Source organism: Brachyhypopomus gauderio, chromosome 1 (assembly GCF_052324685.1).
Source record: "Brachyhypopomus gauderio isolate BG-103 chromosome 1, BGAUD_0.2, whole genome shotgun sequence".
NCBI lineage: Eukaryota > Metazoa > Chordata > Actinopteri > Gymnotiformes > Hypopomidae > Brachyhypopomus > Brachyhypopomus gauderio.
In genome coordinates this window covers 53,162,487-53,178,547 of record NC_135211.1, presented here as the reverse complement: position 1 = coordinate 53,178,547, position 16,061 = coordinate 53,162,487, and the positions used below count along the sequence as shown (strand labels likewise).

At 43.6% G+C, this 16,061-nt stretch overlaps 1 protein-coding gene across 1 annotated transcript in view; it reads left to right on the top strand.

The window, feature by feature from the left end:
- The first annotated feature begins 3,589 nt into the window (after positions 1-3,589).
- LOC143525410 (NLR family CARD domain-containing protein 3-like) overlaps positions 3,590-16,061 on the top strand; it is a 36,448-nt gene continuing 23,976 nt past the window's right edge. Inside the window, exons 1-2 of the mRNA XM_077019318.1 lie at positions 3,590-3,759; positions 4,080-5,862. Coding sequence (XP_076875433.1) covers positions 3,693-3,759; positions 4,080-5,862 — 1,850 coding nt within the window. The 5' untranslated portion in view covers positions 3,590-3,692. The remainder of the gene's footprint in view (positions 3,760-4,079; positions 5,863-16,061) is intronic.

Sequence of the window (16,061 nt, the reverse complement as noted above, 5' to 3'; positions counted from 1 at the left end):
ATTAGTCTTTACGACTTTAAAGGAACACGAACACACACACACACACACACACACACACACACACACACCAACGGACGTACATATAAAGACACGGACAACATTAACACACGCTCGAAGGGAGGGGTTCGGGGCAGTAGCGTGACAATGTCTTGTTCGTTAATTAAATGTTTTGAAATTTGTGTTTTTATGCCCAATGGTCAAACTATTATATTAAGATGTAAAATTTACAGTTATTTGTTATTGTATTTTGCACATTTTCAGTCAAAAAATATATTCTATTGATGCCAAAGGATATATATTTTTAACCTTAGTATGGTATTTGAAAGTTTGAAACAGAAAACAGTGGTTTTCAGCCTACCACTTTCTTGCTAAAGAAAACACATTTTTACTCAAATTGATCAAAATGGATTTATAGCGTTTTGGAACCAAACTCTTCATTTGTTGTTTTCGTAGTCAGTTCATTTTTACTGTAATCCGCTTCATTTTGACTTTTTTTTCAAATGTGTGGATTTTTGGCAACATACTGTCTACACAATGAGTGACATTTACTGTTAGGTACTATATGGAATGTAAATTAGACAAAAAAGGAGTCAGTAACAGTTTTGTAGTAAAGGGTATATTTTACTGTATTAGGGACATTACTGTAAATTGTGGCCTAACCCAAAAAATAATTACCGTAATTGTAACCATAATTAGCCATCGTCCCATATGTGTAAAAATACACATATACAAAAAAAGCCACACAAGGGGGAAAAACAGAATACAAAACTGAACAATCTTGTTATGTGTAATGTAAGTGGTCTTCAGCAGTTGGCTACATGTTTTCATCACATCTGATTTTGGCCCTTGCCATGCACCCGGTAGAAAAGCTTGGTATGCCTTATTCACACCTGGCAGTCTTCTGCAGCCGGGATCTATTGCATCCAGGAGGGATATTTGGTCATGGGGCAGATGATCATACACCTTCCACCTCCAGACTGAAAAAAGTTCCTTAGTGGGGTTCAGGAAAGGCAAGATGGGCGGGAGGAAAGGGACATCACTCTTGGATGGTCTATAAACCAGTTTGTGATGACATGAGAATGACAAAATGCTACATTGTCCCATTACAAATGTCCTCGTGTTTTCCTCCCACCGGTTCCATTTCTGCTTCTGGAACCAGTTGTTGGTAGAGTTCATTCAAAAACGAAAGAAGGTGGTTATAGGGACCAATCTGGCATTTGTGAAGGACCAAACCAGCACTTGAGATTGCAGGACAAATTGTTATATTTGCTCCTCTCTGACCCGGTACATTACTGTACTTCATTTTATTTCATTGATCTATATGTGCAAAAAATATGTATTACAGTAATAGCTTTTCAGCTGCCTTTGTTTTTGCAGAACTTGCATTTTATACAGTATTTGTCACGGTTATACCATGTCCTTCATTGATTGATCAGTTTGCATTCCTTTCCATGTTTTCTGTGTTTCTTTGTTTTGTTTTATGTTTAATTCTACGCCCTGTTCTGCCCTTTGGTTGTAATTGATTTCACCTGTGTCTTGTTTCAATTTCTTTGGTATGTATTTAAACGCAGTCTTTCATTCAGTAGTGGTGGGTTATTCTTGTTGCGTCCTTATGTGCTAGTTTCTTAGGTTATTGCGTTAGAGGTTTGATCATTAGAAGTTTCTGTGTGTTTGTAACTTCCTGGTAAAACCGTAATCCTGCTCCGTGGTATGTCTGATGCAAGTAGCGAGTTGTCTTCTGATATAATTGTGAACGTCTTGTCTGGTTTATGTGATTTGAGTATTTTATGTATTAGTGTTCAGTGATTGATGGTGTGTATGATCGTTGACGTTTCTTAGTTTTGTTTCATCGTGTCGTACGTCTGGATGTTTGATAGGATTATGTATTGATAACGTGCTTGTTTGTTTGTCTGTCGAGTAGTGATGTGTTGAAGTAAGAGTTCATATTATGTACGTCTTGTGTTCTACATGGTGATGGTTTCTTCTTACCTAAAATGTTTATCTGGATTAGTTGTTCAAGTCATTGTCGTGATGTAAAGTTTTGTCCATGTATATTCGTTGTTTTCGTTTCAGTGGTCTAGTTTTGTTAATCTTGTTTCTTGTTTTGTGGCGTGAGCGTCAGTAGATTATTCTTGAGTCTTGTGTCCTGTTAATGTCTGAATAAAGGAGGTTTTGATCAGCATGCCTCGTCGTTCTCGTAAACGAGTCTCGAGTCTGTGTTTAGGCACAATGTCTTTATCTCCTCTCTCTGAGGTCCCTGAGCGTTCTCCGGTCTCATCTTCCTCGCAGTCGTGTCTTTTTCCTGATCCCTCAGATGTTGGATCGTTACAGAATTTAAGGTTTTGAACCTTAGGTTTTCATTTTTGACATGCTGTGTGCAAGCAATTGTAAATAAGGCAAAAATGATCCAAAATTTTGTTATTGGATAACCTTGTGTTTATAGAAAATTTAAGCATTATAAAAACATGTAAAATGACTGCATTTTGTTCCATAACAACATGAATTGAACTAATAGCCACTGAAGACTGATGTTGTGTTCAATGTGTTTAGAGTTTTGAAAATGTGACTATAGATTGGACAAACGCATGTTAGCAGTCGTCAAAAACTGTAATGTAATGTATTCATGAATGTAACATTTATTAATGTCTATAAAATATAGATTTGCCATTAAAGTTGTTGTTCTGTTTGTCCACAGTACCCAAAAGAAACCTGTAAAGATTTCTTTAGACAAATTGGAGTCAGTATTCAAGGTCTGTGTGTGTCTCTCTCTCTCTCTCTCTCTCTCTGTGTGTGTGTGTGTGTGTGTGTGCGTGTGTGTGTGTGTGTGTGTGTGAAGGGTGTCATTCTGAGCTCCACCCTCATCTGTCAATCTGTCTGTTTGGTCCCTCTAGCCCCGCCCAGCCTTTCTCTGTTTATACTTCCCATGTGTTTTTCATGTCTGTCTGTCCCTCCTTCCATTCAGTAACTCCACCCTGTGATTATCAGTCCCACCTCTTCACAGTTGATTTCTCTTGTTAGTCTGTCCTATTTAATCTCTGTCCCTTCTCTTGTTAGTCTGTCCTATTTAATCTCTGTCCCTTCTCTTGTTAGTTTGTCCTATTTAAGTTCTGTTGATTCTCTTGTTCTGTGGTTGTTCTTGTTTTGGGAGATATTGAATTATGTTCTGTCTTGCCTGAGCTCTATGGTTTTATTCTGTGTATGTTGATTGCGTTTATTGTGTGAGTGGGAGAAGGGTCTTATCATTAGAGTGTGTTTACATCACAGATCATGATGAGACTCTGGTTTTTTATTGGTTCATGCTTTACTTTAATAACTACTTATAATTTAGCTGATGATGAACAAAACTCTAATGTATAAAGCTACATGTTGTGTTATTGCTTCATAAAACTACATACAATTCAAACTTTAATTTTAGAATTATGTACTTATAAACCATAATGTCCACAGGACCACCCAGTCCCTCTCAGTTCAGTCCTCTCTTATGTTTAATAAATTATCCTGTGTTATAATCATCTGTCTGTAACACTGTAGTTTTACTGATACTGTTTATTCAGGAGCTGGAGCACAAATTCATCTCTCTGGTGAAAAATGAGCTGAAGAGATTCAAGAATCTACTGAGTCCAGATTACCCAGCATGCACTGAGAGACAGGTGGAGGATGAGGAGGATCAGAGCAGTGTCACAGAGGGGGCGATGAAGATCACACTCCACGTCCTGAGGAACATGAACCAGACAGACCTCGCTAACACACTACAGACCAGTAAGAGCTCTGGGTCATGACATCATAACATCACTTTATTACTTCAGAGGGAGGACACTGTTGGTGAATCTCAGTTCACAATGAGGATCTTAAATCAGTGTTGGTCTGTCCTCAGTTGATCTACCTTCAGTATAAGTGCCTCAGGTGCAGACTTAACACTTACAGTACTTCAATTTCCTGAATCTATCATAGCCAATTTATGAGGACTGAAAATCTATTCATAATGATGTCTTTTCTTGTATTTCCTGTGATGAGTCGATGATTGATCCTCAAGACATTAACATGTGTGCTGTTGTGTCCTCTTGTGTCCTCTTTATCAGAACTGGCCCCTGCTTGCCATAGAAAACTCAAATCCAAACTGAGGGAAAAATGTCAGAATATTAATGAAGGAATCTCACAGCATGAAACCACAGCACTTCTGAATGAGATCTACACAGAGCTCTACATCACAGAGGGAGGGAGTGGAGAGGTCAATAATGAACATGAGGTGAGACAGATTGAGACAGCATCCAGGAGACCAGCAATACAGGAGACACCCATCAAATGCAGTGACATCTTTAGACCCTTACAAGGACAAGACAAAGCCATCAGAACTGTGCTGACTAAAGGAGTGGCTGGAATTGGTAAAACGGTCTCAGTGCAGAAGTTCATACTGGACTGGTCTGAAGGAAATGTAAATCAGGATGTTCTCTTCATATTTCCACTTCCTTTTAGGGAGCTGAATTTGATGAAGGACAAAAAGCTCAGTCTGGTGCAGCTTCTTCATTGCTTTTTTCCAGAAACATGTGAATTAAAACCAACTCACTATACATACTACAAAATTCTGTTCATCTTTGATGGTCTGGATGAGTGTCGTCTTCCTCTAGATTTCCAGAACAATGAGAGCTTGTGGGATGTAACAGAGTCAACCTCAGTGGATGTGCTGCTGACAAACCTCATCAAGGGGAATCTGCTTCCCTCTGCTCTTCTCTGGATAACCTCTCGACCAGCAGCAGCCAATCAGATCCCTCCTGAGTGTGTTGACCAGGTAACAGAGGTGCGAGGGTTCAGTGACCCTCAGAAAGAGGAGTACTTCAGGAAGAGAATCAGAGACCAGAGTCTGGCCAATAGAATCATCTCACACATAAAGTCGTCAAGAAGTCTCTACATCATGTGCCACATTCCAGTCTTCTGTTGGATTGCAGCCACTGTTCTAGAGAGGATGTTGGGTGAAGCAGAGAGTGGAGAGATCCCCAAGACTCTGACTCAGATGTTCACACACTTCCTGATCTTTAACATCAAACACAAGGACCAAAAGTATCATCAGAAAAGTGACACTGGCCCTCAACAAACTAGAAAACATGTTTTGGCACTGGGAAAACTGGCTTTCCGACAGCTGGAAAAAGGCAACCTGATCTTCTACGAGGAAGACCTGAGAAATGGTGGCATTGATGTCAGAGAAATGTCAGTGTATTCAGGAATGTGCACTCAGATCTTCAGAGAGGAGTTTGGTCTACAGCTGGGGAAGGTGTTCAGCTTTGTACATCTGAGTGTTCAGGAGTTTCTGGCTGCTTTATATGTGTTTATTACCTTCATCTCCACCAATACAAATGTGTTACAACAGCAACAACCAAAACACACAGACAGACAAAACACATTGTCTGACTTCCTCAACAGTGCAGTGGACAAGGCCTTAGAGAGTCAGAATGGACACCTGGACCTTTTCCTCCGCTTCCTTCTTGGTCTCTCACTGGAGTCCAATCAGACTCTCTTAGGAGGTCTACTGACACAGACAGAAAGAAGCTCTCACAGCAAGGAGGAAACAATCAAGTACATGAAGAAAATCAGGGAGAATCTCTCTACAGAAAAAAACATCAATCTGTTCCACTGTCTAAATGAACTGAATGATCATTCTCTAGTACAGGAAGTCCAAACATACCTGAGCAGAGGAGGGGACATTCAACTGCGTGGAGACAGGCTCTCTCCTGCTCAGTGGTCAGCCGTGGCGTTTGTGTTGTTGAACTCAGAAGAGGAGCTGGATGAATTTGACCTGAATAAATATGACCCATCAGAGGAATGTCTACTGAGACTGCAGCCAGTGGTCAAAGCATCCAGAAAAGCCATGTGAGTATTTTCATTTAGAGATTAACAGTGGACGTAGCACTGGGTGTTCTTGACTCAGAAGGTCTATGAGAAATGAGAAAGAGAGTGAGATAACTTTAACACTAGAAGCGCCGCGCCTCATTTACATACTTATACCTAGAAGCACGGAGGGCCGGTTATCTGACCGCTTTCACCACCTCCTACTAGCGCCGTGTTGTTTTCACCTACTTAAAGCACGCCTCGGGCGGTCAAAAGACCGCTGAGTCTTCACACAGGGAAGCTGGTACTGACACATAATTAACGCTAGATGGCGTTTTGCACAAAAGGAAGAATGAGCCGCCCAAACAAAATATTCCTAATGGTGACATTTGCACGTAACGTCAATATGTCAATTAATGTCAAACGTCAAATTAATGTGACTAAATAACCTTTTAGAATCATTGACCTTGTGACCTTGTTTTCATTAGCTTTCCCATTGCCAGTTTTGTTTAGTTTCATATTGCATTTCCTGGTTTGTGCGAAAACGTAAATGCAAAATATTTTTTCAGTTTTGTTTCTTGGTTAGTGTAATAGTTTGCTTGGTTAGTGTAATAGTTTGCTTATTTGTCTGTGTGTTATTCTGTTGGCATATACACTACCGTTCAAAAGTTTGGGGTCACTTAGAAATGTTCTTATTTTTGAAAGAAAAGCTATTTTTTCAATTTAGCTAACATTAAATGCATCAAAAATACACTCTATACATTATTAATGTGGTAAATGACTATTCTAGCTGTAAACGTCTGGTTTTTAATGCAATATCTACATAGATGTATGGAGACCCATTTCCAACAACCATAACTCCAGTGTTCTAATGGTACATTGTGTTTGCTAACTGTGTAAGGAGGCTATTGGATATTTAGAAAACCCTTGTACAAGTAGGTTAGCACAGCTGAAAACAGTTTTGCTTATTAGAGAAGCTATAAAACTGACCTTCCATTAAGCTAGTTGAGAATCTGGAGCATTACAATTGTTGGTTTGATTAAACTCACAAAATGGCCATAAAAAGACAACTTTCAATTGAAACTCGACAGTCTATTCTTGTTCTGAGAAATGAAGGCTATTCCATGCGAGACATTGCCAAGAAACTGAAGATTTCCTACAATGGTGTGTACTACTCCCTTCAGACGAGAGCACAGACAGGCTCTAACCAGAGTAGAAGGAGATGTGGAAGGCCCCGGTGCACAACTGAGCAAGAAGACAAGTACATTAGAGTCTCAAGTTTGAGAAATCGATGCCTCACAGGTCCTCAACTGGCAGCTTCATTAAATAGTACCCGCAAAACGCCAATGTCAACGTCTACAGTGAAGAGGCGACTCCGGGATGCTGGCCTTCAGGGCAGAGTGGCAAAGAAAAAGCCATATCTGAGACAATAAAAGAAAAAGATTAATATGGGCAAAAAACACAGACATTGGACAGAGGAAGATTGGAAGAAAGTGTTATGGACAGACGAATCAAAGTTTGAGGTGTTTGGATCACACAGACGAAAATTTGTGAGACGCAGAACAACTGAAAAGATGCTGGATGAGTGCCTGACACCATCTGTCAAACATGGTGGAGGTAATGTGATGGTCTGGGGTTGCTTTGGTGCTGGTAAAGTGGGAGATTTGTACAAGGTAAAAGAGATTTTGAATAAGGAAGGCTATCACTCCATTTTGCAACACCATGCCATACCCTGTGGACAGCGCTTGATTGGAGCCAATTTCATCCTGCAACAGGACAATGACCCAAAGCACACCTCCAAATTATGCACAAACTATTTAGAGAAGAAGCAGGCAGCTGGTGTTTTTCGGTAATGGAGTGGCAAGCGCAGTCACCAGATCTCAACCCCATTGAGCTGTTGTGGGAGCAGCTTGACCGTATGGTACGAAAAAAGTGCCCATCAACCCAATCAAACTTGTGGGAGCGGTTTCTGGAAGCATGGGGTGAAATTTCTCCAGATTACCTCAGCAAATTAACAGCTAGAATGCCAAAGGTCTGCAATGCTGTAATTGCTGCTAAGGGAGCATTCTTTGACGAAAGCAAAATTTAAAGTAGAAAATTATTCAAATAAAAAAAAAAAACATTATTTCTACCTTGTCAATGTCTGGACTATATTTCTATTCATTTTGCAACTCATTTGATAAATAAAAGTATGAGATTTCAGGGAAAACACAAAATTGTCTAGGTGACCCCAAACTTTTGAACGGTAGTGTATGTCACTAGATTATCATGTTCATACGGCACACCACTAACCCACTGGCCCGCACCCCCCACTGTGAAGCGTTAACATCTTTTGTCTTGCTAATGCAACAGAATGCGCTGGAGCCTTCCACCCCCACATCCACAGAAAGCCTGTTCAATACTCAAAGTACCAAAGTGAAGCCCGTAGACTGAGCCAAAGCAAGTTTATTTGTATACTCAATGTTACGCCATTTCAAGTTTTAATGTCTAAAACTTGTGTATGTGTAACAAACTGTGCGAGGCAGGACAGGGAGGTGGACACAAACGCTGAGGAGAGCGAGATTTATTCATGGGAATTCCAAAAGCAGAGTCGTGGTAACAGGTCTTATCGGGAGGGCAGTCCCGGCAGCGATACAGCGAACAGGAATGAACGAAGTGAACAAAGTGAACAAAATGACCGATACAGACATGGGAGACACAGGGACTGATATAAACGGAACTAGACAAGGACCAGGTGACAACACTGATGACATAGGCGTGGAAGACAATGGGAAACCGGGGCAACAGACGAGCTGGGCGGGATCGAGGAGCAGGGAAACTGGAGTGACAGCTAGGAGAGGGGGCGTAGCCCTACGTGACAGTATGTTAGTGAATTGCAGGCTATGGTGGACATAACAAATCTACAAATAAATGTATATAATGTTTTGTTAGACAAAGAACAAAAAGCACAAATAGGCAAAATTAATTACAAAAATATAATTATAAAAGGTAGGCTATGTACCTTTGTATAACAAAACGCAAAATTATTAAAATGATACTTTTAATGGCTTCACGAATATAGTTGCGAACGACCGTGTCACCAGTTGTTTGAAGATGGATTTTCACAAGCAGCGTTATCACCATTCGGTGATTTACATGTAGCTTATATTGCACAAGTTTCGTTCCCCACCTCAAATTAGTTCCATTTATGTAGTGAATTGTGAACTCGAGAATAAACCTCCATCACTGTGGTTAATGTTCATGCACTGTTTGAACCGGCCTGCTTTCATCTTTCCCTAGATAGGGAATTGCATTCAACATATATTTTGTTTCAACATCAGTGGCCACCCAGAACTTAAACATTTATATAAAACATTTATATAAAACATTTATATAAAACATTAAATATTTGAACAATATTTGTGCATTTATTACAGCCAGGTTTAGGAGGTTGTAGAACACAGCTACAGGCCAACAATGGATGCCTCCCTTCTCTCTTATTCAATATACGCTAAAGTTTCGTTCCCCACCTTAAGTCAAGTTCCCTTTGTTTTGATTTGTGTGTCAGCTTCACACAACTCAACATTCAAAACACAGCTTAGGTGCAGTCTTTGCACATTTGCCACAGACCAGTCGCTTACATGTCTGGCAGATGTCATATATTTTGTTCCCTGAACATCTGCCTACTTGGCATTGTTTTCTTTTTGAGGGCGGACAAGGCGTTTCAGGTAAAATTCGCTTTTGTGCCACTGCCCTAGCCACTTTCGCCATTTTCTGCTGTGCACACAGCTTCTTTACCAACTCAAGAATAAACCTTTGTCTGCTCAGGTTAACGTTCATGCACTGTTTGAACAATATATGCGCATTTATTGCAGCCAGGTCTAGGAGGTTGTAGAACACCGCTACAGGCCAACGACGGGTGCCTCCCCTTAGCAAAAAGTAGTATATTTAAAGTTCATTTTATTAAGTATACTTCAGTATAAGTATAGCAAGTATACTACAGACCATATACTTTAAGTGTACTAGAAAGTAAACCAATTTAATACTTTTTCGGACTAAATTGGAACATTTCTAGTTTATAAAAGTATACTTTAACGTTCATTTTAAGTTTTCAAAAGTACACTTTTGTAACGTATTGACCAGACAGAGAGGGATCCAACTGCGGAAGTACACCGCTTTTATTCAAATGAGTTACGTTTACAAGAAACGGGACGAGTATCACAAGCGCTAGGTGCAGTAATAACAGCAGCGTTTTCGTGGGATGGTCAGGACGGTCCAGGGTCATAACGGGGGGGCAGAATCCGGGAGGTACAGGAGGGCTAGGCAGGAGACGAGGTCTGGAGAGAAAGGAAGGGTCAAAGCACAGGAGATCGAACAGGCAATAGAAACGCTTGGTATGCTGCATGGGAACGGCAATACTTCGCGACGAGGAAGTGGTGGGAAGGTGTATATATGTGACTGAAAAGGGGGCGTGGTAATTATTAGCAGGTGTAGCTGGGAGGGACATATCAGACGGCATTCCTTACAGTACCCCCCCTCAAAGGAGCGTCTCTTGACACTCTACGACGAGCCGGGGGTCAACCACGGCGTCGGGGTGCCGGAAAGTTAGGGTGCGCAGCGTGGAAGTCCGCGATCATAGTGGGGCAGAGAACATCCCTCGCAGGGATCCAGGCACGCTCCTCGGGGCCATATCCTTCCCAGTCAACCAGGTATTGGAGACCTCCGCGTCGGCGTCGGGACTCCAACAATTCCCGGACTATATAGGCAGGACGACCATCTATGTCCAGAGGGTCCGGAGGCTTGGCAGATACGGGAGGAGTGGTGAAAGGGCTGTAGTGAACCGGTTTCAGGAGAGAGACATGGAAGACAGGGTGAATGCGGTAGTGTGTAGGTAAGAGGAGTTTATACGTAACTGCGTTGACTCTGCTGAGTATCTTAAACGGTCCGATGTAACGTGGGCTGAGTTTTTTTGCTCCAGTGTTTCAGATTAAGGTCCCGTGTCGATAGCCATACCCTCTGTCCCGGGTGATAGATCAAAGCAGGAAGACGGCGGCGGTCTGCGTTGAGCCGGCGCGTATGTAGGGCGCGACGTAAATGAACATGTGCCATTTCCCAGGTGCGGGCACTGCGCTTCAACCACTCGTCCAAAGCCGGAACGTCGGCAGGCGTCTTGTCCCAGGGAAAGAACGCAGGTTGGTAACCATAAACGCATTGAAAAGGAGTGAGTTTAGTGGCGGAGTGTACAATTGAATTCCGGGCGTACTCTGCCCATGGGAGGTACTTATGCCAATCGTGTTGGGAGATGCAATACTGGCGCAGAAACCTCCCTAACTCTTGGTTGTATCGCTCTACTTCACCGTTAGATTGGGGGTGGTAACCCGAGGTTAAACTGACTGTGATACCAAGAAGCTTGCAAAACTGTTTCCAAACTCGGGAGGTAAACTGGTCTCTATCAGAGACGATATCTTCAGGTAAGCCGTATATGCGAAAGACATAATTAAACAGATCAAGAGTTGTTTCCATGGCTGTAGGTAGCTTCGGGCGTGGAATTAGATGACACATCTTAGAGAAACGGTCTACAATCACCATTATCACTGTCTTACCTCCTGATGTGGGCAGATCAGTGACGAAGTCGATCGCGAGGTGTGTCCAAGGTGGGAGAGGAATGGGCAGAGGAAGGAGTTGTCCCGCGGGAAGCGTACGGGGAGTACGGGACTGGGCACAAATGGAGCATACCAGAACGTAATCACGTATGTCATCCTCCCAGGACGGCCACCAGTAACGTTGTGAAATAAGATATCATGTGCGTGTGATACCTGGATGGCCTGTGCCTGCTGTGTCATGGGCGAGTTGGAGTAAACGCCCCCGGAGAGAGACGGGCACATACTGCTTACCCTCAGGACATTCATCTGGACTAGGATCAGTGCATAGAGCTTCGTCCAGTTCTTCTTGTACGTCCCATCTTATGGCTGCGAGGAAGCAGGAATCTTGCAGAATTCGCTCAGGTGCTTTGACTGCCTCGTCCTTCTTGTAGATCCGTGAGAGTGTGTCAGCCTTGACATTCTTAGACCCCGGTCTGTAAGATACGGTGAAGCGAAAACGGGAAAAAAACAGTGCCCACCGGGCTTGTCGTGGATTTAGGCGTCTGGCCGACTTCAAGTACTCGAGATTCTTGTGGTCAGTATAAACTATAAAGGGATGTTCCGCTCCTTCCAATCAGTGACGCCATTGTTCAAGAGCGAGTTTGATGGCCAGGAGTTCTCGGTTTCCGACATCATAGTTCATCTCAGCAGGTGATAATTTTCTGGAAAAGTAGGCGCAGGGGTATAACTTAGGGGGGTTCCCCTGCCGTTGTGAGAGAACAGCGCCTACTCCTACTTCAGAGGCATCTACCTCCACGATGAACTGGAGCTGTGGGTCGGGAAGATGCAGAATGGGAGCGGACGTGAAAGCCTTCTTGAGGAGTGAGAACGCTCGGTCCTCTTCGGCCGTCCAGATGAAGCGCCGATTTCCCCCACCCTGTAAGAGATTAGTCAGAGGGGCTGCTAACTCACCAAAACCACGGATGAAACGGCGACAGAAGTTCGCAAACCCCAGGAATCTTTGCAGTTCTTTCGTGGAGTGGGGCGTCGGCCACGTCGTGACAGCCTCCACCTTTCCAGAATCCATGGAGATCTGACCAGGGGAGAGAGTACACCCCAGGAACGTCATCGATGAGCGATGAAACTCGCACTTCTCTGCTTTTACATAGAGATTATGTTCTCGTAGGCGTTGTAGTACAGCAGAGACGTGTCGGACGTGTTCCAAGACAGAAGGGGAGTAAATCAGGATGTCGTCAATATAAACGAATACAAATTTATCTATCATATCGCGGAAGATCTCATCCATGAATGCTTGGAATACGGAGGGGCTGTTTGTCAGTCCATACGGCATTACTAAGTACTCGTAGTGCCCTCTGGCGGTAACAAAGGCAGTCTTCCACTCATCGCCCTCTCTGATACGGATCAGGTTGTAAGCACTCCGTAAATCCAGCTTTGTAAACACGTTAGCTCCCATAAGGCGTTCTTGTGACGCGGAGATAAAAGGGAGAGGGTACGCATACTTGGATGTAACGGCGTTCAGGGCACGGTAATCGATACAAGGACGCAATCCCCCATCCTTCTTTTCGACGAAGAAGAAACCGGCCGCTACTGGAGAAGTGGAGTGTCGGATAAACCCTTTCTGCAGAGCTTCAGTGACATAGGACTCCATCGCCAGATCTTCAGGACGTGACAGAGGGTAAGGTTTTGTCTTGCGAGGTAAGGGGGCTCCAGGTAAAAGGTCTATTGCGCAATCACAGGGACGATGAGGAGGTAGACGACAGGCGCTATCCTTGTTGAAAACGTCAGCGAAGCTTCGATACTGCTCCGGGACGACGTCAGACAGAGGAGAGTCAGGGCTTTCCACCGAGGAGGACTGGAGGGGTAGGTACATGCATTCGCTGAGGCAGCTGGCCTTCCACCGTATGAGCTCGCGTCTTTTCCAGGAGATTTCCGGGTCATGCGTAGACAGCCACGGGAATCCGAGTATGATGGGATCTCGGGGTGTGGAGATGAGGAAGAATTCCCGCATTTCGCTGTGGAACAGGCCTACTCGCAGTTCAACGGGACAGGTACGAAGCGTTATTATACCCTCGCCTATAGGTTGACCGTTTAGCGAATTCACCTTCAAGGGAGGTTCGACAGGTAAGACGGGGAGGTGTAGGTGATGGGCTAGATCCCAATCTATAAAATCACCGGCAGCTCCCGAATCAACCAAAGCTGACAGGTGCGTGACTATACCTCCCCAGGATATTTGTACGGGTAGGTTTACTTGGTTGTCTCTTCGGGTAGCTAGTACGGACTGACACATAACTGGGGATCTACCCAGCCGCAAGGACTCGTCAGCAGCATGAAGACTGGTGTCACACATCTGGGATGGCGGTGTGCAGGATGCGACGAGGGGGGAGTCAACACTATTTGGACGGTAAGTTCTCAACAACTTGTCAACGTGTATGGCAGCTTGGACGAATTCCGCTAACGTGAGGGTTTCACTCCTGCAGGCGAGTTCGACCTGTACGTCCGTTTTCAGACCACGGCGGAATACCGTTTTCAGGGCCGAGTCACTCCATCCACTCCCTGTGGCCAGTGTGCGGAACTCCCTTGCATAGTCGGCTGCACTTCGTTGTTTTTGTTGGAGTTCGTAAAGTCGGTCCCCAACGTCACGGCCGTCTGCGGGATGATCGAAGACAGCTCTGAACGAGGCAGTGAACTGATTCTCGGACTGGAGAGCTGGGTCGTTAAAGTTCCACAACGCTGTGCCCCAAGTACCTGCTACACCCGTGAGAAACGACAGGATGAAGTGAATCTTCTGCTGTTCGGTTTGGAATCGGGCAGAGTGGTATGTAAAGTATATAGAACACTGCATGAGAAAATTTCGGCAGCGGTCAGGAGACCCATCGTAACACTCAGGTTCTGCCACAGGGACGTTCATGGTTGTAGAAGCAGCAGCGGTGACCAGACGGACAGTTTCCTGGAGCGTAGTGAGGTTTACCCCTTGATCCTGTATGATCTTCGCGAGTTGGTGAATCATCTCGGTGAGTGTCGTAATGGTAACTTCTGCTGGATCCATGTTATAGGCGAAGTATTCTGTAACGTATTGACCAGACAGAGAGGGATCCAACTGCGGAAGTACACCGCTTTTATTCAAATGAGTTACGTTTACAAGAAACGGCACGAGTATCACTAGCGCTAGGTGCAGTAATAACAGCAGTGTTTTCGTGGGATGGTCAGGACGGTCCAGGGTCATAACGGGGGGGCAGAATCCGGGAGGTACAGGAGGGCTAGGCAGGAGACGAAGTCTGGAGAGAAAGCAAGGGTCAAAGCACAGGAGATCGAACAGGCAATGGAAACGCTTGGTATGCTGCATGGGAACGGCAATACTTCGCGACGAGGAAGTGGTGGGAAGGTGTATATATGTGACTGAAAAGGGGGCGTGGTAATTAGTAGCAGGTGTAGCTGGGAGGGACATATCAGATGGCATTCCTTACAACTTTATAGTATAAAACTAGTATAGTCATCTATATGCTATCAATGTACTTGGTATATCCTTCTTGTATGCTTAAAGTATACCACAAGTACACATATCAATATACTGCCATTATCAGTTGAAACTGTCTGATGCATTGAGCTCAGGATGCATACATTTTTTTTAGGTTTTGCCTGGCTCCATCGAATGCAACACAATATTTTCAGACAACCGTTGACCAGCCTGCTTTCATCATTCCCTAGATAGGGAATTGCGTTCAATGACAGCGAGCTTGAGTTGGGAACAGTTGCTGTCAGTTCGTTAGCTGTTAGTTTGAACTGAGCATTATTTCGTTCATCCTCTGCCTCTGTGTATTTGAGAATTGTGCCCCACATTTCTGTGTCAATCAAACACAGTAAGCTGGTCAGTGGACTTTTAATTTTGTCCTTGGCATAACACGTAGGCCCTTTGGTTTCTCTCACAATATTGCACTCTTGTGCTCTACCCCGAGATTTGCCAGCAGTTTGTTCAAGCCGAACTGTACCGTCTTTGGCCTGAAATGAGTCACCACCACATTCAGTTTCAGAGTCCGATTCTGAATAAGATTCAAGATTCAGATCCATTTCACTTTTGCCCACTCCATCCGACACCTCACATTATTCACCCTCCGATTCCATCTCATCAATATTGCACAGCATGTCCAGTTCTTGCTTTGGGGTGTACCGCATTCTCCGTGCCATTTTTATAATGCAACCGTTAAAAATGCCCAAACCGAGGAGTCACGCAAACTGTGTTGCTGTTCAAACGCCCAAACCGAGCTTTCAAGTTACATATGTAACTTGCATTCTACTTAATTATTTTGTAATGCCAATGTGGCAAAAGCAGCCATACATAATGTATGTATCTAACTGCTAGCCCTGGCGAAGAGGGATTATACCCGAGAGATCATTTCTTTGAGATATTGACTTGATAAGTAGGTTACCATTCGCAGAATTCCTGCAAACTACTAAAGCATTTATTAGGCAAAGCAAGACTCAATCACGGTTTGAAAACCATTGAAGTAAACTTATATATAGTATATATTGAATAATATTAATAAATAAAGTATATATTTTAAGACTTTGGAAAGTGAAACACTCACTTTCATTCAACGGACGAATTCCGTTTTTTCTTTAGCCTGTGCAGGGTTTCTTTTACCAATGTAAAAACACTAGTTT